Below are 26,232 nucleotides of genomic sequence, written 5' to 3' on the forward strand. Positions count from 1 at the left end.
GGGGGGGTCAGGTGGGAGTGGGGTTCAGTTAAGTTCCCTGGTGTTTTGGATGTTATGCCTAGAGGCACAACGAAACCTGAGCGTGCTGTTGGACTGCACAAGACGGCTCCCGATATTGATTGAAAGTTGAAGCTGACTGTGGCTACACCAGCTCTGGGTAATAGAAAAATGTTTTGTTTGGTATGATGCAACAGATGGACTTCTCCAGGCTCGCAGAGGTGGCTGGCACACAACCCTTAGTCACAAAATCTGCTTTTTTCCCCCTCTGCACAAGGAACTCTCCTGTAAAGGGGCTCCTGTCCACCTCCTTGAGCAGGCAGCAGGTCTCTCCCACCCAAAAATCCCTTTCTGCAGTCAAGGTTCTCCACTGGACATCATTTTCCACAGCTACCACAGTTTGGGCAGCTCTTGCTAATGGGCTGTCCCAAGAAAAAGGGGGAAAAGGGCTTTTGGAGCTGGTGGTGAAGCTTGACCCCAGGCAGGGAAGGGAGCAGGACCTGCGTGGCCTTTTCCAAAAGGCACTTTGCAATCAAGCAGAGTGGGTGTCTCATCCCTAAGAGCTGCGAGGCTTTAATCAGGGCTGATCAAATAACCTCGAAAGGTTATTGTGCCAGGGCGTGTAATGCAGCAAGGTTTGCATTCATTAAGACAAACGAGTAAAGTTCAAGATAAATCCTAGGACAAGATCAACCAATCCTCTCACACAGAAAGATGCACATTTGTAGCATCCATGTGTTAAGATCCCAGATACCCCCAGGAGACATCAGCAATCCCATCTGACTAGTGGACTTGATCGGACTTTTTCTCCTATGCAAACTGAGCTGTAAAGATGTTCACAGGCCAAGACTGAATGTAAGGCAAAAGGGCACCCCTGCTTTGCAAGCCAGGTCCCTCCTGCCATTAAGAGTTACAATATAGATTTCAGTCTCTCTATTATCTTTTTCTTTTGCAAAAAAGGGCCCTTCTCTAGCAGACAGGATGGGTGATAATGCTGCTGTTGAGCCAAGGCTCACAGGTGAATAATAAACATCAAGTAACATTTGCAAAGAAACTGGATTCAAGGACTAATAAATCCAAAATCCCTTCTAGGCAAAAGGCCACCCCAAAGCTTGTGACATTCCTGGTGGCCTTCACAACAGACCCTTTCTTCCAGGGATGAAATCAGTCAAATAATAGATGCCATTTTTCATGCTCCCTGCCCAGGGTGTCTGCCATCAGCTCATGAGTCAGCCTCCCTGGTCTACGTTGGAAGCAAAGACCAGCTGCATCTTTTCCTCTCACTGATGGGCCTCCGATTAATGAAGTTTTAATGAAATCAGGGTTTAGAAAGGAGATCATGGATCCGTGACATTTTCTATTAGAAGAAAACCCTGATCAAGCTGTTGAAGATGCACGCCCTTCTTCAGAGCCAAAACAGAGTCCGATGACTTCAAGGTTGGAAACAGCTTGGGTGTATTAATACATTCCATAATTTGGTGAGAAAATGGGGATCAGCACCCCTAGAACAGAGGAGGCTTGAGGCTACAGGTGAGGTCCCTGGTCCGGTGGGATGGAGAGAAACGAGGCATTATTGCCAGGGGAATGATTTGGTGTCAGGAGAAAGCAGTGAGTGAGAAAAATCTTAATGTGTCGTAAAGTTTATTTTCCATATCCAGAAGAGTCATGCATTTTAATCCTTAAGACTGTTTCTCTTGGAAATGAAGTACCTTGGGCTTGGGGGTGTACAGGGAGCAGGCAGGGACTCTGTCCCCAAGCAATCAGTGGTTGTATGGGGCAAGGTGGGTGAATTTTCCATGTTTTCCTGTTGTTTCTGGTCAGCCTCTGGGTGCGATGTAACAGCCAGTGTTACATTCACTTCAGATGAAGGCTTTGCTGCGATTGAGCAGTGCTTGAAAACTACATGGCAAAAAGCCCAGAGAACTTGTTTTTTCCAAGGCAGCATCTTCTTTCAATGTTGGTTGTATCTATTCAATGATTTTCCCTGCGGTTTCTGGTGTAAGGTAACGTGTGGCCATCAGGGATATTCACACAATGGGTTCAGGGATACTTTTTTCATACACAGTGAGTTTGCACATCTTCTCATGTGGCTTGTTCAAAGGCACAGTGATTTTCCCAAGGCAAAAGTGTCTTATAGTGTGAAGATGATCTGTTCAGGGGTGAGGCAGTCATTGTCCTTACAGAAAGTGTCCTGGGACAGGACAGTGCCTCACAGCCCTTTGGTATGGTGCACAGGGTTGCTGCATTTCTGGCTGTGTTTTTTCCTGCATCTTTTTTGCAGATTGCCATGTTTTAGGTCGTTTATGGTATACCTAATAAAAATTGATGTCACCTTTCCTAGGTAAGAAACATCCCTCTTTTAGTGAATTGCCTAATCCCATCAGAGATAGCTTTGAACCAAAACAAATTATCCAAATATTTCTGTATAACTGTCAACACGGTGTAACAGAATTGTGTTTTCTTTGCGCCGTACCATCAAAATTATCAGCTGCTTTTTGATCGCCCTGCATTTCTCACCATTGATAAAAGTCAACTTCACACTGGCTTGAGGGGGAGAGAGGAAAACTGCCTTGTTTCAGTGCACGCAGGAAGAAAAAGATTAGCTCGAGATGTCAGAGCTAGAGCTGCACATCATCAGGAGCCTTTGGCCTTGTTTTACCCCCACACACTAATGTATACATTAGTGCTGCATCCAGTCATAGGCCATGTTCCTGGGCCACCTGTGAATTTGAACTTAAATGCAGCAGCAAAGCTTCACTGTCTCCTTGAGCATCCTTGTTGCTCTGTGCCTGGGGAAGCACTGGAAGAATAACCCGTCATGGCCAGCTGCTGCTGAGGACTTTTGGGTATAGGGCTTGGGGTCTGGCTACTGACACTCTCATGTTGGGCTTTGACCGGACACATGGCTATGATTTGCCACCCTGTCCCTGTCCCTGGGTTTGCTGAATCACGGGGTGCATCAAGCCCAGCCCCAGTAGCCACACCAGCAAAGCACTGTTTGCACGATCCAGGAGTTGAGTTACCATGTGACAATTTATTTTAGTGCGAGGAGAGTCCTTAAGCATCGCTTGAGCTAAATATTTCTCAAATTCATGCATAACTTAAGTACAATTAGCAGCGCGATCTCACAGACCTGGGTCAGAGCTCTCCCCGTGACATGACTGTGCCGTGACTGCGCATTGCGAGACGTGGAGCTCAGGGCTGGGATTGGTCTGAACTTCTTGGACCATTAGCAACAGTCCTCGAATCCCCATCAGCACTCACTGCTGGTACGGGGGAGACATCGCTGAGGCCTATTTTTGCTTTACATTGCCATACACCACAGCGCAGGCACAGGGCGAATACCCCAGAGTGTTCAGAGAGGCTGGAGCAAGCCCAGGTTTTGGAGAAAGTCTGTGTTCAACCCCCTTTGCTTCACTGTCTGCTGAGAGACTCATGGCCAGATCTGCCCCATAAAAGATACCCTGAAGCATCCAAACGCATTTATGTATTGTGATACAGTACAGAAAAATCTAATGATTGAGCAGTTCAGACAAGGGATACATGCTGATCCAGCTACATCCGACGTCCTCTGTTTCGAGGAATGTGTCCCCTGTACCTCCCAAGTAAAGACCTGTCCCAGGGAGCTGGTGTAGTGCTCATGAGATGAAGAGGTTGGTTGCTGGGAGGGTTTCCATTGTGTTCCCAGGGGGCTTCGAACAAGCAGGGTGTCCGATGTGGAGCTCTTAAAGCTGTCACCAAAATGCACCATCCCGTCTTGTCCCCAGCCTGAGTTTATCACCAGGTGTGCTGCTTCTACTCCATTCCACCCACACGCTGATGTACGTCCTCCTGCGCTGGGCTGTGTTTCAGGGGCACTAGAGCCCTGAGCTGAGCTGAACACCTGCTGCTGTTCCCTGTGGCCTCCTGAGCTGTAGCAGGTACCAGCAGAAGGTGCTCATTTTTCCTAGCTTCGAGGTGCGAGCACACCGTGCCTCCCTCCGTGTTGCAGACCCGCTGCTCTGAGTCATGCATTAAAATTACTTTCCTGAATTTTATTTTTTTGCAGTGACAGCTGACTTGTATTTTCTTCCTTCTCTGCTCTGGTGTACTAGTAGCTGGCAGGAGCTAGAAAATGCCAAGTGAATTGCTGGAGGGGACCTCAGAATTGATCACCTTGTTTTTACCACGGCAAGGGAAAAATCATGTACTCCTAGCAACAGAGTAACTTAGCAGTTACTCCAGGCTTTAGCTGAACTTTCTACCTTGTGGTTTTCATTTGAATCAATCTTGTTTTCAAAAAATGGTCATTATGTGGAAAGCAAAAGGTTATATAAAAATAATTATGAAATGCAAATAAAATAAAAGACAGATCCACATCCTAGCACAATGTGACAGAGGGAAACAAATCAGAAAGTATTACAATCATTTACATCCTTTCTTCATATCTTCTGAGCCTTGGTGCACAAACACCGATTTTTCATACGCTCTGCTCTTGAATTACTAAACTGAAGTGCAAAAGTGGAGGGTTTTTGCTTTGTGTTTCTGTCTCCATATCTAGCCAAACTAGATATTCACTGACTTTCTTCGGGGCTTTCGACTTGTCAGGGAGATCCATGACAGCCGCAGGCCAAGTGGGGAGCTTCATCGTCATGGATGCTCTTAGCTAATGTGCGATAATGCGAGGCGTGGGCTTTAGAGGACAGATGTGGTGGACTTCAGAACTCCAGTTTCTACAGGTTGGTGGGGAGGATGTAAAAATTGCAAACCCCGGGTTCTTCATGTGCCTTGGCTGGGCAGCTGCTGGGGCCCCCAGGTCACCAGGCAGTCCCCACTGGGGCAGCCTGGGCAGGCAGCTCCATCCTCGGCTGCGGCCACTCTGTCTGCCAGCTCCTGAGCCCTATTAATAACGTCAATGACTTCTGGTCTTTTAAATTTTTTATTTTTTGCTTCTCCTTAGAAAGTGCAGTTTGGCAAATCATAACTTTTACCTGCACAGATGAATTACTCATGCCTTATGTGAATTTCTCACTGTGAAAAAATATTGCTTTTTTAATATTACATGCCTTCCAAATGAGAAGGTCCCAGCCCTGAGGTCATGACAGCTTTCGATCTCTAAATACAGGCTAAAAGATAACAACAAACCCAGTTTGAGTTAATAGAAGTCAAAACGAAACCACAAGGATCGTACCATAATTACTGAAACAAGATGTTTTTACTGACTTCATTTGGCTTTTCTTTTTTTTTCTCCTTCGTCATCTCAGTTCCCATAGCCTTTGAAGATATTGTCATTTTGGCCCAAATCATGCAGGGGAGCACACTGCAGGATGGGAAAGATCCTCTCTGCTCTGATTTCATCATGTACCAAGGGAAAAGAGGTCACCAAAAGTACCGTTATGTTTCCAAACAGGGTCCTGTATTTCACTATATCTACTCCACAATAACTGCTTAATCTAAATCCACAGTGTAATTTCAGGCTAAAGGTAACGTAAGCACAAAGGAGGAACTGACCAACTTATACCGAAACAATTAAAACCAGTCAAGAAATTAGTCATGATAAAGCCATACATGCCTCTCAGCATCATGTTGGCTTTTGACAGTGATGCAGACATCAGTCCCTCCAAAACACGTGATGGGTGCCGAGAGGTGCTAGGCACTGTGCCCCGCCGGGCAGAGCCCTGACCCGTGCATGAGCCCCATGCCAGCCCTGGCCATCCTGCCCCATCCACCCTCCTAATGACCATCTCGTGCATTTATCCTGTGAACCGTTTAGGATGAAGTTGCCCTTTTCCAGGCTGTTTCATTGTGTGCTGCTGGTCTTCATCCTGGGAGTTACAGTGGTTCGGTGTTGGACTAAGATTTTTTTGTTCTCTCTGCTATGCACTGTGCAAGCTGTTCATTTAGTTTTAGGGAGGCTCTTTGCAGGACACGTTATGGATTTAAGAGCACGATAATGATAGTCAACCTGGCATGAATAATGCCATTTCAACCCCAGAGGAGAGCTGTGTCAGTTCTGCTACTGCAGTATGTCTTTGCATGTTTGTTACTGGAGTTGGGTGTTTGAACCTTGAATAAATATTACCAAAGACAGCAGGGACCAGGGTACTGACCCCAGCGTGCTCTCTGGCCTGGCTTCTCCAGCTGCAACCAAAGTGTGCAGCTCCCCCCCATCTCTATTTGCGTCCCGACTCCAGAGCTGCAAACACAGCAAGGGGAGTCCTGAGAGCAAAGGGAGCTCTACAAAGAAACACCTTGCCCCTCCTCCACCTCCATGCAGGGGTTAGGTGATGACAATGGAGGAATGTTTGCATGCACAGCCGTGTCAGCAGCAGTGCACAGAACACCCCCTGCACTGCCCTGGCAGCCAGGCTGCTCCTGCCAGCTGCGATGGTAGCGCAGCTCGTGCAGCATTTGCACCTCCGCTTCCCCAGCCCGGAGAGCCCCGTGTCTGTTGGGCATGGTTACCTTCCCAGTGCTGGCCATGCAAAAACTAGTCTTGCTGATGATCGATAGTCCAGTACACCTGCACAGACACCTCACTGTTGCAAGGGCAGGGAAAGGAAAGGAAGACCTGGCTGCACTCAGACGATGTCCTGATGCTCCTTTTCTGTGCTGCTGTTCAAAAAGTTGATATAGGTTTTACAAGTCATCAGGAGAAGGAATATCAAAGGATCAAATAGTGGTGACGCTCCCTTGCTTTCTGGGCCAGGCTGGCAGTGCTGTTTGTTTTCTCAGCAACACCATTTTGGCTTCCTAGCACAGTCCAGCTGGGTTAGGAGGTGTCTTGGGAGGACCAAGCAGACCAAATGGTGAAGCACAGCTTGCAAAAGGCTCCCAGGGATGTGCATAGTGATGGGGAACCCTTGCCTGCATCCCTAATGATGTGAGCACATTGGGAACAGCAGAAATGATGAGGCTGGTGTCAGCTGAGTTCATACGGGAGGGAGCATGAACACATCACATTTCCTACGAGTCGGGTTCTCTTCGGGACTGTGTAATGCCACTAACTTGAATAAATGACCCTCTCTGCCCTCTCCACCTTGCCCACTCACCAGTAAAACATGCTGTAGTGGGACCTGCTGGTACATTTCACAGTCATTTTCAAGTTGTCTCATCTTTATATTTGGTGACCATCACCTCGGAGCAAACCTGACCTATAAAGCAGTCATTTTTCTGCACCCACCACAGCACAGAGCATCACAGCCTGCACTTGCATTTGAGGCTGAACAGACCATCGTGAGCTACAAAAGGAGGCTAACCTAAAAATCAAATGTAGTTTGGCTAAAAACAGTAGCCTGAGAAGCTGCTTTCCATCTATCTTAGCTCTGTCTTGTGCTAGACAGCAGTATTAGGTCTGTTTGCTTCCTCGTTATTATTATTTTTGTTGTTAACCATCATCTGCAGTGTCAAGGATGCCTCAGGTTTCCCACAGTAGCCCTCGGTCTCCCTGGTAAGGCTTTTATTAATTATTAGTGTCCTTCATGCATTTCAGGAACATGTCTCATCTTCTAATCCACTTCTCCCGGCACTCTCAAAACATTTGTAACTGTTAAGTAAAAAATTGGTTTCCTTTGGCTAAAGGCTTTCAGGAGACATTCAGCAGCAGGGCTGCACGGCCGGTTCATTTACTTTGCTTGGGTTTCTGCCGCCTGATCTCATTCAGAAGCAGCTTAAAGGTCGCTCCTCTAGGCAGTGATGCTGCCCGCTGCTGTGTGCGAAAAATGGGGAGAAGAGCAGTGGGTCGAATGCAATCTGTTTTGTGAAGCAGACAGGACAGGTTATTTTTGCTATACTTTGGTTTTTGCTCACACTGTAATCCTTCTGTGCTTGCTGGCTGTCAGGTTTATTGCTATTGTCAAAAAAGCAATAGCACATACTCCAGGTCTGTGAAGCTGCTTTGCTGGCACCTCGCATGGCACAAGCCTTAGCTCTGGAGCAGCTGACGCAGTTCAAAGTCCCCTCACATCCTTGCTTGGTGCGTGCCTGGATCAGGATGTAAATACGTCTTACCCGGCACAGCCAGGCACGGGAGCTGCTGTCCCCCAGGGGTCCTGGCACACCCCTGCAGGGTGCAGACCCCTCTGCCCTCCCTCCGATGGTCTAGCATCTTGTGGGGCAAAGAATGAAGGGCCTTTTATTCTTGCGAAACGTGGGATTGCAGACCCTGCGTAGTGATCTGCCATAACCCCCGCATTGTGCTCTTGTCGGCTGAACCAGGGGGGGAGCAGGACTGCCTGACTTGTCCCACAGCAGGGACAAGCATCCCCACCCCAGAGCACATTTCCCCTCGTCCCGCTGATGGATTTACACTGGGGAGATGAATCCACTAGAAACTCCCTATCTGTGCGGTAGGCTGAAGGCACTCGCTCCCAAATGGGAATTCCCAGCTTTAGTCCTAATTAAATTGTACATGTTTGCTCCTCCAAGAAGCTCCCACAGCCTTGCATCAAAGGTCAAGATGTTGCAGACCTATTTATGTATGCACTTTGATGAGGATCAGACCAAGAGCCTGTTGTCGAGGCCTGGGAGCTTTGAAAATAGGCAAAATAAATCGTTAGAGCCTGTTAATTTGTACTCAGCCTGAGAGCATTCTCTAATTAAAAAAGAAAAAAAACAACACCAAAAAACCCAGTCCACCACTTCTCCATGTTTTAGTTAAATTATTTAAAATTAATTGAATGGGCCCAGGATTAATTTTCCTACTGTTTTCTGCGGATGTGTTACTGCAATTTACCTATCAGGGGGCCTATTTCTCTCAGCCCAGTTTAATAACCATTATAGCCCGGTGGTGAAGGAGGAGATCAGTGCAGAGGCAAAGCCGATGACCCACTGCCCTGCTTAAAACATCACTCCAAGAGTTAAAGTCTGAGTTTACTAAAGGACAGCACCAACCTCACCAGGTGGTGGGATCTAGCAGAGGGAACTACTCCCCAGGTCCGTTCTTGTACAGCCAGGACTATACAAGAGAGCTTCTTTGCAGACCAACTGTCAGCAGCATTTTCCATCACCAGACCCAAACAGCAGGGTCTCCATGTGTTCGTATCAGAAACATGCTGGGTGCACTGACCCGTGTCCCAGGAATCCTGTGTCATGTAGCGGAAAGTTTAAGGGATGCTCTAACCCACACTGGGTATAGTGGGGACATGGCAAGCAAAGCTAATACCATCCTCGGGGCACCGGTGAGGGACCATGGTAGGGTGTGGGGTGAGCACCGAGCACGTAGGGCTCAGCAGGGGTACCCACCCCTCTGTCAGCCCCTGCTCTGCAGCAATGCCCTGGTGGGACCTTGGGCTTGAGCTGAGACAACCCTCTGTCCCCACCTTCCAGGTGTTGGCTGAGTAACCCTGAGACCCAAAGTGGCATGTGACAGTGTGGCCGTCAGAGCCGTGGGCAGCAGGTATAATCAGATACGGAATGGTGCAGGGAGCAGGACAGCACATGGGGAAAGCAGCAATTTGTCATCCTTGCCAGGGCGACAAGTTTGAAAGAGCTTAGCTTTACCCCTCCTGAATGAACAACACGTGGCAATAGGGGTGAGGGAGTAATAAAGGAACAAGAAGCAGCAGCACCAAGCACCAGTATTTGGAAAATGGTATGTAAAGCATCCTGACCATTGGGACAAAGGGACAAGTGGCACCTTCCCAAAGAGAGCAGGAGAGGTGTGCAGGGCACCCAGGCGGGCTATCAGCTCCTGGGCTGGGCTGAGTAGCTTGGCAAGACTTTTGCAAATGATTTTCAGTATTGTTGCCTTATTCCTGTGGCTCGGGTGTAAGAGCCCAGGGAAAGGGCTGTGTCCATCAGTGCACTAGATGGTATTGAGCCAGCAGCTCAGCACTGTTGGTGCAGCCTGCAGGCAGCAGGATGGAGTGAGGAACCCATCCCCACTGTGGAGGCCAAAAGCGATTTTTTTTCCCCTGTTATATTTAGCAGTGGACTGAGTTGGGGTGGAGGTGGGGTGGGTTGGGATGTTAAGATGACATTTTCTTTTCTGCATGGGAAAATGCCAAGCTGTCAAAATCTGAAGTGGTCCCTGGCTGTGCATCAGTTCCAGGTGTGGAGGTGTGGAAGATACGGATGGGGATGGGGGACAAGCAGGGGGTCAGCCTGCAGTTCATTAGGGGGGAGCTGGGCAGGGCACCCACCAGGCACACTGCCCACCCGTGAGCCTTCGTGGCCTCCTCCATGTGGACGGCTTCTTGCCTCTGGTACATGGTGGGCTCAGGACTGCCTCTAAAACATTTCTGGAATGATAACAAGGAGTTGGTGGGCATTTGTGCTCTTAGGGCAGCCATTCTGTCTTTCAGTTTCACTTACCTTTCTCCTCTTTGTCTGCACAGTCAGACAGGTTTCTTACAGTGAGCACCAGCATGGGCCACCCTGACCCCCTTGTCCTGCTCCCCAGTCCCTGAAGAACACCCAGAACCGGTCACACTTGTCCCAAGTGCTGTGGAGGGGAGTACAGGACTTTCCTGCCCTGGGTTTCAGGCTGGCAGACACGATGGGGAGATCTCATGTGTTCTCAGCCCATACACCCTTTTGCAGAGACCACCCCTCCACAGCATGGCCTTGTTCCACCCAGGCAAGCTGGCAAAGGAGGCTGGTTTGGCCCATACACAGAACAGTTCATAATCTACAGACGGTGCCTCTCTCAGAGCTGCGAGCATCCCGGCAGCGCTCCCTCCTCCATGGTCCCACGTGGGCTGTGGGGTGGCTGGAGGGACCCATGGGGGGGTCCCCATGGGCCAGGTCAGTTGGCAATGCCACATCATTTCATAGTGCAAACTTTGGCCAGGTTGCTTGGGGTTAAGAGTGCTGTGAATATGCACTTAAATCTGGTTTTAATTTATCAGTGTGTGTACGATTCCCTGCTGACAAAGCTGCCAGGAAGAATGGAACCATCTCCTGTTAGCCAGCGCAGTAACGAGCCTGTTACTATGGAAATGAGCGTGTTACCCCTTCCTGCTCCCCAGCAGGCAAGGTTGCTCGGGTGCAGCATCGGGGAAATGTTCCCGATGCTGTGCGAGCCAGTGGTACCTGGGTGACGGCCACCCGCAGCCCGGGGTGGGGGGGAGAAGCTGTCACAAGTGGCTTGCTGGGATGCTTCAGGGCAAGGTGGCCCGGGGCACATCGCCCCAACACAAGGACAGCTCAAGCGAGCAGACAGGCACTTGTGGTGTCACGCAGCTCCAGCCACCATACGGGGAGGCATGCAAGTGTGTTTCTATAGGGGCACTGGTTCTAACTGGGGTCCTTGAGCCTGCCTGCTTCTGGCACTGGAAGTGCACGTGTACACATGGGGCCAAGTACAAACTTGTGCTCCTGGTGAGCGATGGGAGAGCAGGATGGGGAGTCACCCAGTGGGTGCGCTGGCTTCTGGCACCCAGGACACTCAGTCCGGGGCTCCAGCCCTTGGCAGGATGGGACTGCATCTTTCTGCAGCAGCAGAGTTGTGCAGCGTAATCTCCCAGGAGGAGGAGATGATCTGTTGGTTGATGGAGCTCTGCTCCCTCTTGCAGGCTAATGGGGATTGTTGGTGGCAGCTGCCAAGGCTGAGTTTGTATCTGCTGTCCTGCAAAAATCCCCTTCTCCACCTGCCTGCTGGGACAGTGACATAGCTCTGCATGGTGTCCATTCAGCGGAGGGGACACCCAGGGCCTCAAGCTCTTCTTGGCAGGGTCACAGTGTGCTCTGAGTGCCCTGCCAGGCTGTCTGCCTGCAACGAGCATCCCAAGGGAAAGGCGCTGTTTGCTCCACTCCCACAGCTACCCCGGTTTAGAGTGAAAGCATTTGCTTCTCTTATCTCAAGTGATGATAGGGGAGCTACAAGGGAGCTTACAGGATGGAGGGGCAGGTGGCTCTTTCTGGTCTTTGCTGAGGATTATCATACTGATAGGAGGCTTTTCCCAGCAGCAGAGCCACACAGCTAAACTGGGAGGAGGTAGGGAGTGAGTATTGCGCTGGGTGCAGGGACAAGCACATGCTCTCCCTTGCACAGCCCCATCTTCTCCCTTCTGCCCCCCCATGGAGGGGCAGCAAGGCTGCTGTCAGCAGGGCGATGTGAGACCTCCACGGATGGCTGGGCATGGTCCCCAGATAGAGAAAATGCTTGTGCACACATGGGAACAGCCCTGGGCCCTGCCACAGCCCACGGGGCAGCCCTGAGGGACCTCTGCGTGCTTCGCCCTGGGCCATAAATGCCGTTGCACTAGCACAGAGCAAGTGCTGGAAGGAGAAAAACAAGTAGTGATGGGGAAAACAGAAAGGGACCCCTCCATCTTCAGCTTACAGCAAGCCTCCACACGGGCATGTGTATGGAGCAGAGCAAAATGCTATCTTCTGTGCTTTCACTGCCGGTGCTGTAGGAAGGGCTCCCACCCCTCCTTCAGTGGATGTGTGGGCCAGCAGGTGGGGGGGGGGGGGGGGGGGGATGGGGGTGCGTGTGTGTGTGCAGGAAATTAGCTTTGCTGTAATGGTAGTCATGTTGTTGGGAACACTGAAAAAAACCCCAAACCAATAATATTGCTGCTTTAAAGCCAGTAGCGTGTTACAGGCTGCGAAATGGCTTTGTGCCTCTGTCCTATTGGGGTGCACACAAGGCACCCCAGGTCTCAGGCTGGCGCATGTTCTCCATTTAACAGCATGTTTTCTTTGACAGAAAAATATATAATGAGAAACCTTCAGATCTGGAGAGAGTGTATGTCTGGACATCTAGAAAATATTTCATATGTTCCCACATATTTTTATATATATATATATACACACACATACAATTTATACTTTATGTTATACATATATATATAAAGACAATACTTTGAAATATACACAAATCTAAACATATATATATATATAAAATAGATGTATAAAAGTTCATCTAGGAGCTTTTACAGTGGGGTCTTGCCACAGTGCTGTGTACTGAAATGGCAGCCGCTGCCTGTTAGGCACGAGCAGAGTCCTTCAGCCTTGGCAGCACAGCAGATCCCCGCTGCAAACACAGCTTTGCTCGCAGGAGCTCACTCCCCTTCTGCGTGGTCTTCCTGCCCCTCCAGACTCCTGGCTTCTCCAGCATACACCGTTTTCCTCTCGTTATAAAGTTCCATGGCTGAGCTTATCTGGAAGGTATAGTCAGTACAAAATGGCCATTCATCCAGCCCCCGGCAGAGATGGGAATACATTAGATTCCTGCTGGAGCACACTGGGGCTGTGTGCTTTAATATATGGCCAACACACAACATTGGTCCTATGGAAAAGTCCCAGCTAGCAGTTTATGAGCTCAAACCCTGTCTGGCTCAAGGAACAGATGCACCGGCTGCTGCGAGCAGTCACAGAGCTGCCTGTGTTCAGAGCCACCCAGAAACAACCTGACTCTGGTTAGCACAGCACAGAGCCCAGCTGCTCTGCAAAGAGTCCCAGGGGGTTGGGGGGCCATGCCCCGTGTTGTGGCAGCCGGCTGCAAGTGTGGGCAAAGCCAGTCTGCGCTTGCCTCGCAGGTATTCGAGACACCCGTGGCCTGACATGCAATAGGTCTGAGAGCAAAACAAAGGTGTTATTATGCAGAGATTATCAAGGGCTGCCCCAAACAAGAAATCTATGAAACATAGATGTGGTGCTTAGGAACATGGTTTAGTGGTGGAATTGGCAATGTTAGGTCAATGGTTGGACTTGATGACCCTAAGGGCCTTTTTCCAACCTAAATGATTCTATGAAGGTTTTGGGTTTGCAGACCTGGTTTTCAAAAGCACGAGGCAAAAGCCTGCTCTTGTGCTGCTGTCTCAGTCTCCACTTGGAGCCCTCAAAGTCCAATATAACTTCTTTAGTTGGCTTACATGGAAAACCTGTACCCGATAGGCTCAAGAAAAATAAGTATCCGAAGTGCTCTCCTACCTAAAGCTAGAGGAGCCATCCCTGCCTCTGGTTGAGAAGAGCATTTTTGTTGATGTGGCTTCAAAAGATCTTGCAGGTCACCAGGGTGGCCCTGCTCACTTTACTACAGGGTGCCAGCCTGGCATCACCCCGTCTGCACAGCAGTGAGACCAACTTCAGAATCAAGAGAGGAGCCCCCCACTTTTTTTAAAAGCAGAGCTGATATTAAAGGAAATTATCATAGGTAATATTTCAGCATTTAACTCTTCAAAGAAGCAAGCTTTTCCATAGGGTCATTTCCCTGTATAAAGCAGAAGGAGATTGTGCCAAGTAGGATACAGAAGTATCTGAAGAAGGTGCTAGGAGTGAAACTAGTGTTCTGCAGGCATGGCAGATGTCAGTCAGCCACAGATTTTGGGAATTGGGGGTAGGGAGACTGAAGGAACTCACAGGGACTCTGCTTTCCTTCCCAGCAGGAAATTTAAATCAAGGAGGAGTCAGGAAGCTACAGGCTGGATTGGATCAGGTCTACTTTCCCTTCCAGATGTCTCCTGGGACAACACCCTCCAACTCCAGGAGATGTTTCTGCTAGGGACAGTTACTGAGGTCCATCAGAAACTGCAGTGGACAATTCCTGGTGACCTGCACAGAAGCCAAACATACCTGTACAAGTTGCAGGTTTTCATTCAGGGCACTCACAGCATCACTTGGGGTGGTTGAGCCTCAGCATTAGGCACAGTTTTTTTCTATACCACTGCTTACAGTGTATTCCAAGAGCACCGGTTCAGAAGAAGCAGCATCAATTTCTTCTAATTATAAATCCTATAAAAAGTTTTCAACTTGCAGCAGTCACAGTTTTCCTCTCGGTGGAACCAAGAGAAGCTAAGAGTTGCTCCCTGGTTACTGCCATTACAACAATAAAAAGCCAGAATAATTGAAGAATGAATCAGGGAAACTGCCAGATTGGAGAGCAATGATAATATAAGAAATGACCTGGGAGCCCAAACCCAGTGCAAACTCTTATTTCTGGCTGCACCAAGCTTGAGCCCATTCTGGACAAACTCCTGTGCTGATACGTATCTAACGGAGGACATGCCTCCTGCACGGAAGCCCCAGAGCATAGAGCAAAGCAGCAGCAATGACCATATGCTTGCCAACAAGCCAAACACTCAGTACGGGAGCCAACAAGGGTAATTTTGAATCCCATCTGAGATGGTTCCTCTTCCTAAAAAGCAAAATGACAATGGAACAATAAAAAAAATAATTTCTCCCTATATTTGCATAAAGCTTAAAAAAGCCAGAGATGCAGCGACAGATGCATGTTTGTCAAGACAACAATTATTTCCCACCAGACAGATTAATAAAAAGACCCCCAAACCCACAAGTCATTGCTGTTTCCACATTGTTAAGATGAGATGATAACCATGGTTCTGTTTGTAAACCAGGCAAATCCAGGCAATAGGTAGCATCACAGTAGAGTCTGCAAAAGCTTGTTAGTGGTAATGCTGGTATAGAGGGAGACCAGCAAAGACTGCTGACAGTGAGAAGACAGGAGCAGCATGTCAACATAGGCACCGGTGTGTCCTGAGGTGAGTTTTCACACCTATAGCTCAGGAGACAGACATAAAGGAGCAGGGAGCTGACCCAGAGATGTTGTTCTTCCAACACAGTCACCTTGGGACACAGCGAGGCAGATCCTGAAGCAGTCAGTTGCCTTTTACTCCCCAGAAGGACAGGATGCATGCACCATATCAGAGGTCCCTGGCCCTCAGCTATCCTGCCCATGTAAAGTCTGTCAGCACTTCCAGTAAGTCCTAAGGAGGCTGACACATCCCTGCAGGTGTCCTCAAAAAAGGATGCAAGTAAAAAGGAAGTCTCAGAGATACTGCTCTGGGCTGTGAAGCACTCACAGGGGTGAGCATCCATCTGGTGCTGGGTGAACACGGTTTTGGACAGCTTCTAGAAAGACTGTTCCCTGAAGGAGGAAAACCCAAACACATAAACTACAGCAAAAAATGTCTGTGTTGGTCACAGAGAACTGTCCCTGAGCCAAGAACAGGAAGAAAACTCCAGCAGAGGTTGACCATCACCCCCCGATGTGATGGGAAGGGGTAACCACGTGTGAAATTATGGGTTTGGCATATGGGTAGACTCAGGAAGATGCTGCGGCTCAGGGCTCAAGTTCAGATTTGAATTTCCCTAAGACAAAGACTCTGAAGGAATGCAGGATTGGGTGGTGGGTGAGAAATCATTGCTTTTACCTGCATGGTGCTGGTGTGTGACCAGCGCTGCAGGAAGCCAGTTGGGAGGGCTGCAGACCCCAGGCAGCCTCAAAGCACTCTGCAAACCTCCACTGACGACACCTCCCAACACTGCTCTAAGGCAACCACATGAATTAACCCCCATTTCTGCACCTCTAGTTGCCAAGAGAAACGCTTTTCGTAATCACGCACGTTGTGAAGTACACAGCTGCTCAGTTTTACTTGCTCTTTTAACATAAAAGAAAGCAGAATACAGGTGGTGCAATTTCCACATGCACAACAAAGCAGGCTGGAAATTTGTGACTAAATACCAGGAGGATTTGCAATCCAGCTTTGAACTGTGCAACAAGGAGCCACTGGTGACAATTGTGTGCTTGCTATTTTTAGCCGGGCGGCATGAACGCTGAATCCCTGAGGGACAAGGACAGCAGCAAAAACACCAAACCCACCAGACTTGCTTTTCAGAGAACTCATCTGGGGCAAAGACAGGAACTTTGTCTTTTGCCCCCGCTGTCCACTTCTCTGCAGATTTCTGCAGCAGGTTTTTGATTCTTGAAGGAAACAAATAAATAGAACTGTAGAAATCAGTGCTTCTAAGGATAGATGGATAACTACATGAATGTGTGCAAATGCACCTACACACACACATATACCCATAAATATTTCAGGGTCCAGATTTTATCAAAGTGCACTTACTTTTCTTAGTTAACCACTTTGAGGATTAATGATTTTTGCATCTGTGCAATGAGGTGTGCAGCAGTGGTCAGGGAAGGGAAACTCAGATAACGCACTGAGCAGCTCAGGACTGATAAGGTTTGTCCTGTCCTTATCAGGCTGAAGGGGAAGGAGCGGGAATTTCTTGCTGCACCATTTCTGAACTGCTGGCTGTGCAATCACTGCTCTTGCCACACTCTCATTTGCAGAAGTAGGTACAAGCTGGCATCACCGGGCCCCATTGCAGTGCTAAGGCAGAGCTGTTCAGACTTTCTGAGGCTTCTCAGAGGTGGGCAGTTTAGAGGAGGGCGTCCGAGTCGTGGTGCTCACTGTTTGCTGTAGGCAAGGCTGTGGTTTGGGCTGCAAGAGCTGAGAGTTCAGGGTGCCGCTCAGAGAATGAGCATCTGCAGCGCACGGGGACACTCGGGGGGACCTGGAGCGTTTCCATCCCTCTTTACTGACTGCACTGATGGCTCAGGGAGACTCGTCTCCTCACCCAGCACTGCAAGTCAGCCAGCATGAATGCCTTCTCTCCTGTACCATTAGCAGATATTAATACCACAGGCTTTACACATGTGCAAAGTCCCTCTGCTGCAAAATGTTCATTCCTATCTATTCTGCAGGAATCTGCTGGGTTTGATATCTGGTGCGTGTAAGAACAACATTTACCTACGGGAACTACAGCAGAACTCAGCAAAGAGGGAAATGTTTGCTGCTTGTTCTCGCTACGCAGGCACAACTGGAGAGTTAGCAGGAAAAAAAGGGGCAGAGACAAGACTGTGGCTCATGGCAAGGTATAAGGTTTGCCAGGGGAATCCCTCAGGGGTTTACCTCTGTTGGGATGGCTGGGACTGATACTGGATTGCTGCCTCTTGCTGCATCTCCAGCCTGGACGACTGTCCCTGGCCTAGGGCTGTGTTTCTCTATGGCTCTACCAGCATTGAGCCATCAAGATCTCTAGCAACATCCTTCTGCAACATTCTCCTTGTTAGTATCAAATGAGCCCAAAAGAGCAAAATTTGCAAAGTCATGTTGAGGTGTTGAAATGAGGGTGAAAAAACCCACAAGTAGGGAACTATGCTATGCCCGCATGCCTCCCTTCCTCCAGGTACCGTACCTGCTACGGTGGCTGTCTAACTCGGTCCTCTTCCCACAGTTCGACATGCAGAGGATAACGCTGGAAGAGCTGAAACACATCCTCTACCATGCCTTCCGGGACCACTTAACGATGAAGGACATTGAGAACATCATCATCAATGAAGAGGAGAGTTTAAATGAAAACTCTGGCAACTGCCAAACAGAGTTTGAAGGTGAGAAAGAAGGTTTCCGTGTTTCTGTACAATTTTTCTCTTTCTGCTTTGTCTGTAAAACTCGCTCTGATTCATGACGCACAATGGGCAAGGGTGCCTGGAGTTAGCACAGAGTTATTTTAGAGTAAGTAGCAATGACAAACTAAGAGCTCAAGAGCTGCCGTTAGCTTTCTTCCACGTGGTCTAAGTAAAGCTGATGCTGTTTGAGGCAGGAGGATGAACTAGTGGGTGCTTTGCCTGATGACCCTCCTTTCTCTGGTGGCGTTCAGGCAGAGGGATGTACAGCCCGTGCTGAGGTGAGTGTCTGAGACAGACCAAATTTCCCTATGGAAATAAGCACTTCTCCCCCAGCCTAGCATGGAAAGACCTTATTGGCACTAGGTCCTGCCCTAGCAAGTTGCGTTAGGCTCCATCAGTTTTCTGCTGTCTTTCCACAAGCAGAGAAGGTCTCCTGCTGCGGGCTCCCAGGGACCAGCTGGGGACAGTCCTCTCTCTGCCTTGTAACCCCCGCCACCAGCAGAGGTGGTGCATCAGCACCCTACAGCCCTGCACACCCCTCGCTCGGCGCGCTTGGGGCTGCTGGGGTGGAGCTGCACCCCCAGGAGAGCTAGTCTCAACACGTGTGTGAGTGCCTGCAAGATCAAGGTCTGAGCAACTCTCAGAGGTAGCTACAAAAAGGGAAACATTTGCATTGGCAGCTGTTCCTTAGTGCAGCATCCTCTCTGCAGTGCCACAAGACCACTAAGTGATCAGCAGCCGGGACGAGGCACAGCCTCAGCTTTTACGGTGCATTTTGCACTTCGAACGGAGCTAACACTGGCAAGAACATTCTCCATTTTAAGCCACCTTGGGAGAAGGATTTTCTTGGCCAGAGGAACTTGTATTGCTACAAAAACATTGCTGGTTAGAACAACTAAGCAGATACAAATCACCTCAAGAGGAGAAAAATCCAGTGAGATATTGACAGAGAACCTTGGGGCTTCTGCATGTCACCCTGGGACAGCTACTGCCCCTGTATGTGGGCCATTTGGGGGAAATTCTGATACTCTGAGGGGCAAAATAGCCTCTGAAAGGGCACCTGGCAGAGATACTGAAGCGTCTTTAAAACAAAACAAAGGATAAACATATTACTGAAATTATTAGCCTGGCTAATTAATAGGATTCAGCAGCTACACCCAGCACACTCACCCTCTGCTAAATACTGCAGAAAAGATGTAGAAGAGCACAGCTGAATTTTAAAAAGCCTGCAGGAGGGAGGCAAGCAGCATCGCTCTTCGAATCAAGCCAAGCAATGCTGGTTTGTTTTGTTCCTCCTGGAGAGCAGCAGGGAGGAAGAGATGCTTACCTACAAGAATGGAGTTGTTAGTCCCCACTGACCTGCTGATTCAGTGGAGACATGCACCAGCTGTCACCGCAGCGAGAGGCATGCAGGCTTCTTTCAGCTTCGGTGCTTGGGTGAACTATCCCAGTCACAAAAAAAAAAAAAAAAAAAAAAAAAAAAAATTAAAAAAAAAAAGGTCCGAAAACCTAAATGCTCAGCATCTCATTTTGGAAGTCCCAGCTTCCAAAAGTACAGCAAGAACAGCTTTTCTCGTGGGATGTTGGCATTGCTGGTGCTAGGCAGAACCTAGAAGCAAAACAGACCCTTTTTTAGATGTTGTTAGAAATACACACACACACGCACAAATCCGCCAGAGAATAAAGATCAACTGAACACTGTCAACAAAGATCCAAAGTTTTGCTTCAGGTCCCAGAAGAAGGGGACGGTTCTGGTCCGAGGCAGCTGTGACATTAGCATTTCTCCCAGGAAAGGCAGGCTGAGAGCAGGTTGTGTCCCTGCAGCTCTCCAGGCTGGACATGCCATTACCTGCATGACCCACTTGTGCCCTTGGCGTTCCCATTTCCTACACCCTGAAATCCCTACAGGGCTCAAAAGCAGAAATTATAGGGCCTCATGGCGTGGATCAAGGGCACTAAGGGAGAGCTGTCATGGTGGATGGACAGCATCTCAGTCTAGCTTTAAGTGGCCATACAGAAGTGTTTCTGTGTACGTCAGTCACCCTCTACTCAATTACTGGAGTGAAGGACATGCTTTTTGGGTATAATTCCTCGAGTTTGTTCTAGGTGCTACCTTGGGGTGAGGTTAATAGCACCTTAAAAAGCACCTGTTTCTTTCAACTGTAAAGGTAGCCTGAAGGGACTAGCCTAGAGGCTCATCTGTATTTAAGGTACATTTCATCCACCCCACTGTAGTGACTTTAACCACGGTTAGGAATGAAGCCAAGGAGAGCCCCAATGGTTTTCACTGAGATTTGGGAATGGCTCCTAAGAGAAGAGACATGGCAGATACTTTCAGTAGTACCTTGCTGAAAGGGGGGATCTCCACTCCCCGTCAGCATCAAAGAGAAGCCCCAAAACCCTTCTCCATCCCATGGACAGAAACATCCCCCCTTCTTCACACCTGGGGTCAGCTGGCTCAGCCTCACCAGGTGCTAAACAGCATTGTACAGGTAACACCGTCATTGGTACAAATACGTGCAAATTTCTGTTCATTCTCATAATTTTGCCATCTTGGCTTCTTGTCACAACAAGGTCTTTACAACCATGTAACATTCTTTGTTTATCAACATGGACCATGAACCTTATTGCTCTCCCCCACGCTCATACACACACACAACCACACACACACTTCAACCCCAATACAATGTTCATATTACATCAGGGACAAGTCCAGGATTTTGTTCACTTCATTTCGAACGTTAGCCATTTGCCAGACACCAGGTCTAGGCTGACATCACAGCTTCCCCTCTTATGCATTTCTAGGGGGTTTCATTTGCTGCCTTCTTGCAAAGCAAAGCAAACACCCAACTCCACAGGACAAGCAGCACATACCAGCCCCGCCAATAAAGAATACAACCAGAAGGGAAGCATGGTTATGCCTTCAGCCTTTCCCTCAATTTTTAGCAATGCTTAGGGCAGGAGAACAAAGTTGAGAGCCAAGAAGACTGTGTGTTTTTACGAGGAGAGACACAACAAAAGGACAACTGTCTGCAGTGACATTGTACTACCGAAAATTTATAGTAAAAAAATCATTTGTCTGGCAGTTCCCTTTATCCAAACGCTCATGACATTAAGCTCATGGCATACACGAGTGCTGGCTGGTTACGGTGACCCGTGCTGTCTGGCATGGGCATTTCATCCTCAGCCCTGACACTCAAATTAACTGGATGTACAAGAGCTGCTGCAGCTCCCCTCCCCGCTCTCCCCAGACAAGCACTGGGAACATCTGCTCCTCAGCTAAGGGCTTGGGAATGAATAACTGACCTCTTCAAATGAAAATACCTCCAGCCAGCCAGAGAAAGCAAATATCACTCACCTTTGGCAGGGTTATGACAGAAGCCACTATAAATACACTGTAGCTGTTCATGTTAGCAAGCCTTTTTCTGCAGGCAAGAAGGTTCTCAGCGCTTATTCTGACCATCTCAAATGTACTGTGAGCGTCATGAGAAGCCCAGCAGCCACAGCCAGTGGACTGGTGCACCCGGCAATGGGCTGGACCCATTCACCCAATGTCCTGGTGGGGAAGTTACAGTGACGGTAGCTCTGTCTCTGCCACTAGTGACACTATGGTGAGTCCTCCCCGCCAGCCTGTCCTCTGCACGTTGAGAAGGTGAAGGATGACCCAGCCTTGATTTGCCTTTGCTTCTTGAGATCTCATTTACATTGGACAGCCCATGAGTTGCTCCCCTTGCTAAGAAGGGGCCAGGACATCTCCAGAGGAGCTTCAGGCTCTGACCCTGTTTAAGGAACCAGCTCACGTCCAAACCCCAACGTGTCCCATGAGTATTAAAAACTCCGGCTGGCAAGAAAATGCAAAACACATCGAGCATCCAACAATGCCAGCTATGGAAACCAGCAGGAAAAAAACACAGATGTCATGCTCAAAGGATCTATGAATTTGGAGAAAGGAGAAAAGCGAGGGGAAAAACTCAGCAGTGGCAGGGCAGGGGGCAAATCGGTCTTCATATTTAAGAAGGTAATATGAACATAGTTGTGTGCAGAGTGAAGAAAGTCAGTAATTTCAGCTTTTTTGTCACCCTGTGGATTGCAAGGGGGCAGAAGAACTGTAATACTCATCTTCTTGCTGCAGTAAAACTTGCTGAGCCCCAGCCAACAGCAAGAGGGTCTCTCTGGATCTGCAGCACCTCTACATTTCAGCACAGACCTTTCCCCTTTCTTCTGGAGTTATTTGGTAGGTTATTTGGCTACTTGTGTACCTTCAGTCGATAAGGAACAATAACAATGTCTTACCTGCATCCTGCTGCCTTAAAGCTCTATTGTTACTTGATGATATAAAAGAAGACTGAAGAAATTGTTCAATTCAGGAACACTTCTGCAAGAAAGCATTGAACATGCTTTACTCTTTCCCTTTGAATAGAAGAGCTGCCATTACAAAAAGCCTTGGCCAGTCTTTAGCTGCTGCTCCCAGTCACCATAATCAGCACCAAAGCCCCGCGCTGAACAGCAGTGCTGACTGTGATGGATTGTGTCACTGTTTTATCTGCTGGCTGGGTGTGTTTGCAAAGTATAGAAATAATAGGAAAATAAATAAAGAAATAACTGAAACTGTGATTTAACAAGCTTTTCAAAGTGCTGGAGCATCACGCACAAAACCAAGAAACCAAAGTATTGATTCTATGGGCATTATAAAAGCGAGAGAAGGAATCAAGGAATAGAGCAGTGCAAGCAGAAAGCAAGTAATTTAGGAGAGCTGCCGTAAAGGGGATTTTATTATCTGCACAGGATATAGCGAGCCCCTCGGAGCGCTGGTGCAGCGTTGCCCTGCCCTGGGCGGTCTGGCTCGAAGTGCTACCTAACGAGGGCTCCGTGTGCCTCCGGCGCTGAGCTGGTGCTGGGGGGCTGCGTGGGAGCTGGGATTATGACAGACACTGCCAAATCCTGGCCAGAGGAGGTGAGGGGAGATGGGACAAGTGTTCAAAATGCAGTGATCCCTGCTCCCAGCGTGACGAGGTTCATGCCTGAATCAAGACAAGGGTTTTGTTTCCATATATTCTAAAAACAGTCTCCTGGGCTTTTCCAAACACTGGCACTTGGAGCCTTTTCCTGGTCACATTTTAGGTTTATTGCAATTCTGAGCTTGTTGTCAACCACCTGGAAGTCTCCCATCATCACAACTCCATCCATGAGAAAAAGGCGATGGGTCCGTCCCTTCTCAGGCCAAAACAAGACTATGCATTACTGCCTGTAGCGTCAGGGCAGAGCTATCCATCCTGTGCATGAGGATCTTCTGGCTTTCTGTGATTATCTTGGGGGACCTTCAAGGTCTTTTCAAGCAGATTAATCTTCACAGTGCCCCGATACCACATATTGCTCTGGTATTCGTAGGTAGGGAGGCTAAGACAGAGACATGAACTGGCTTTAGCAAGTCACAGTGTGAATCCTCACTGATGAACTTTAAAAAAATAAAATTAAATAAGTCAAATGCTAAAAATCCCAACTCTGTCTGCATTTTAACTGCTACAAATTACTCTCACCTTTTTTGACAATTATTCTGCAAGCATTTGAAAAGGTTCTTAAAAAGTCTGATTTTTCTTAGGCACAGAAAACCTAAAGCCAATTTGGAAAAATGACTAACATACTGTGCATAATCATAGGAACCATCACGGTGTGGGGGTTAGTGTTGTTGGGGAGCACATCTTGAATCTCTGCTCATTCCCAGTTGACCTGGATAAGTTTAAAGGATTCACAGAAGTCCAATATTCCTGATTAAAGAATTTAAAGATAACTTCATAAAGAGCTTAAAAGAAATAATACACAGGCAAACCAAAACATGCCTACAAGCATTTGAATGGTTTAAAAGTCAAGAAGAGAGAGAAAGGGCTTCCTGTAGTATGAGAGGGTGGTCTGCTAGGGAAGTTGGCTTGGAAGCAATGAACGGTAAGGTGGATTATTTGGAAATGCCCCAGCAGGGAGGGCTAAGGCTTGGCCGGCACAGGGCATCGCTGTGGTGTGGGCTAGAGGGTTGTGCCAAGGTAATCAGAGGCATAGGAGGATTTCTGAGCTCAGCTGATCCTGACAGAAAGCAGAAATGTTGCCTTGGCTGAGCATCTCATCTTTCCCCTGTCTTCTCTGCAGTGCACGCCCAGAAGCAGAACAGACAGACCTGCGTACGGAAGAGCCTTATCTGTGCATTTGCCATGGCCTTTATTATAAGTGTGATGCTGATTGCAGCCAACCAGATCCTGCGGAGCGGCATGGAGTAGCCTCTCGCCATGACACTGTGAACCAAACTGACCATGCATGCGCATGCCACCGGGTGAGCTTCCCCCGAACTGACTCTCACACGGCAAAGAGACAGAGGCAGGCAGATAAAGCACCATTCGACAAGGAGCCTGAGGCCAGCAGCGTAATGTGTCTTGTGAATCAACTACATCCTTTTGGCAGGGACATAAAAGGGCTGTCTTAATGCTTTAAAGGTTTTGTTTCCTAATGCAATAAAAAAAAAAATATACAGGAGTCCCGAATTATTGCTTCGAAACAGCAATGGTAACTTGGAAGACACTTTTTGCAGTTTTAAGGAGGCACAGCCTCATGACTTATTGCAGCGGGGCTGTCTTTTAACCTAGGGGCCGACTGACTATTCTGCGTAGCTCTCCGCTGGGCCCACATTCCCAGGAAGTTGATCGTAGCATTGCCACAAGCAAGTTCTGTTCGTTTTATTTCATGTACTCCAGCTTCACTTTTTTTTTTTCCCTTATGACCATGCCTTTTGGTTTACGGCATTAGAGGGGAGCTAAAGCATCCTTGTACAGTATTTTCAGAGTAAAAAAAAAAAAAAAAAAAAAAAAGAGGAGAATTTGCCAGCATCATACAAAATTTCTATTTTTGCTTCGTAAACGCCACCTTTGACACAAGACTGTGGGGTAGCATGAGTCCATTTGCTATTTTATTCTGACCATGAATCAGGGCTTGAGAAGTCCCACCCATTTTCATACATGGGCATTTCTGAGATTTGTGCAGTCTTCCAACCGACTCTGCAACCACCAGCGCCAGTTAAAACTCCCTCTATTTGGTCCTGTCTGCAAGCTCAACAACATTTGCTTTCCAGCAGTAAACTTATCTGAGACAAAAATCATGAGGAAAACTCAGAAAGACCTTTTCTCCCCACTCGTCGTGTGCACAATTTTTATTTCCTTTCATATGCCCTGGTTGTAATCTGCAGTGAAACCTTTGTGTCAGACACCTCGTGGGAGCGGTTATATTTTCGCCTACACAGCAGTGTGTGGTTTTGACCAGCCAGCTGCTCTGGCCCCTCTCAGGAGTCGTCCCACCTCCACCGTGACCACCGTCCTATGGGAAGCTCCAAAGAGGGTAAGCTGAAGGCAGACTGCCGCAGGAGAAGAAGGAACCAAACTAGAGCTTACCACCATATGTTACGTAGTGTGTCAGACTTTCAGATCCTGCAAGTGTTAGTTATTTTTCCTGGAAGAGATTTTAATGAGCAGCCAGGAGAAGATGGAGTGATACAGACTAGAGACACAACACGTCCCATGGAAAGTGCAAGGACTGGGCGAGCCTGGAGCCAGGTTTACATTGGAAAGCATTTTTCCTTTTAAACTTGATGCAAATCCTTACATTTACCTTTGGATGACCTGTGCACCTGCGTACCACCCCAGGAGAGCTGATTTCCTTGCCCTCATGGGGGAGGCTTCCCAGCTGGTGCTCATGGGGAGCGCTCCTGGGGAGGTCCGCAGGGGCACCTGGGTGTTGGAGTTGCCGGTGGCTTCGTGATGCCAGCTGGGCCAGCTCCAGAAACACGGGGGAACAGCGAGATCTTGCTCCTGTAAATGTAGATGACTGTTTCCTGTGTCACGAGAGGGGGCTGGGTGGCTCCCCAAGGGATGGCAAACCATGAGCTTCCCTTGTCCTACACAGCAGCTGTCAGCTTAAGCCTGGATCCGTCCCAAAGACTCGTTTCAGGTCTTTCTTTGATTACAAGTTTGATTGATGACATTTAACCTGTATTTTTTCATAGCCTAATTTAAAAGTCTGCTTCTCATTGTTCTGTCACCCATCACCCCTTTAAACTC

At 48.4% G+C, this 26,232-nt stretch overlaps 1 protein-coding gene across 5 annotated transcripts in view; it reads left to right on the forward strand.

Moving 5' to 3' along the window:
- The window catches only part of CALN1 (calneuron 1), a 158,725-nt gene extending 133,477 nt beyond the window's left edge, over positions 1 to 25,248 (forward strand). For 4 of the 5 annotated variants that reach the window (XM_080398869.1, XM_080398868.1, XM_080398870.1 and 1 more), the window contains 2 exons: positions 17,968 to 18,121; positions 24,278 to 25,248. In XM_080398869.1, coding sequence (XP_080254995.1) covers positions 17,968 to 18,121; positions 24,278 to 24,405 — 282 coding nt within the window. In that variant the 3' untranslated portion in view covers positions 24,406 to 25,248. Of the gene's footprint in view, positions 1 to 1,203; positions 18,122 to 24,277 lie in introns of those variants that run through there. The other variant, XM_080398872.1, reaches the window with a different exon arrangement.
- The last annotated feature ends 984 nt before the right edge of the window (positions 25,249 to 26,232 follow it).

Source organism: Falco punctatus (assembly GCF_963210335.1).
Source record: "Falco punctatus genome assembly, chromosome: 1".
Lineage (NCBI taxonomy): Eukaryota > Metazoa > Chordata > Aves > Falconiformes > Falconidae > Falco > Falco punctatus.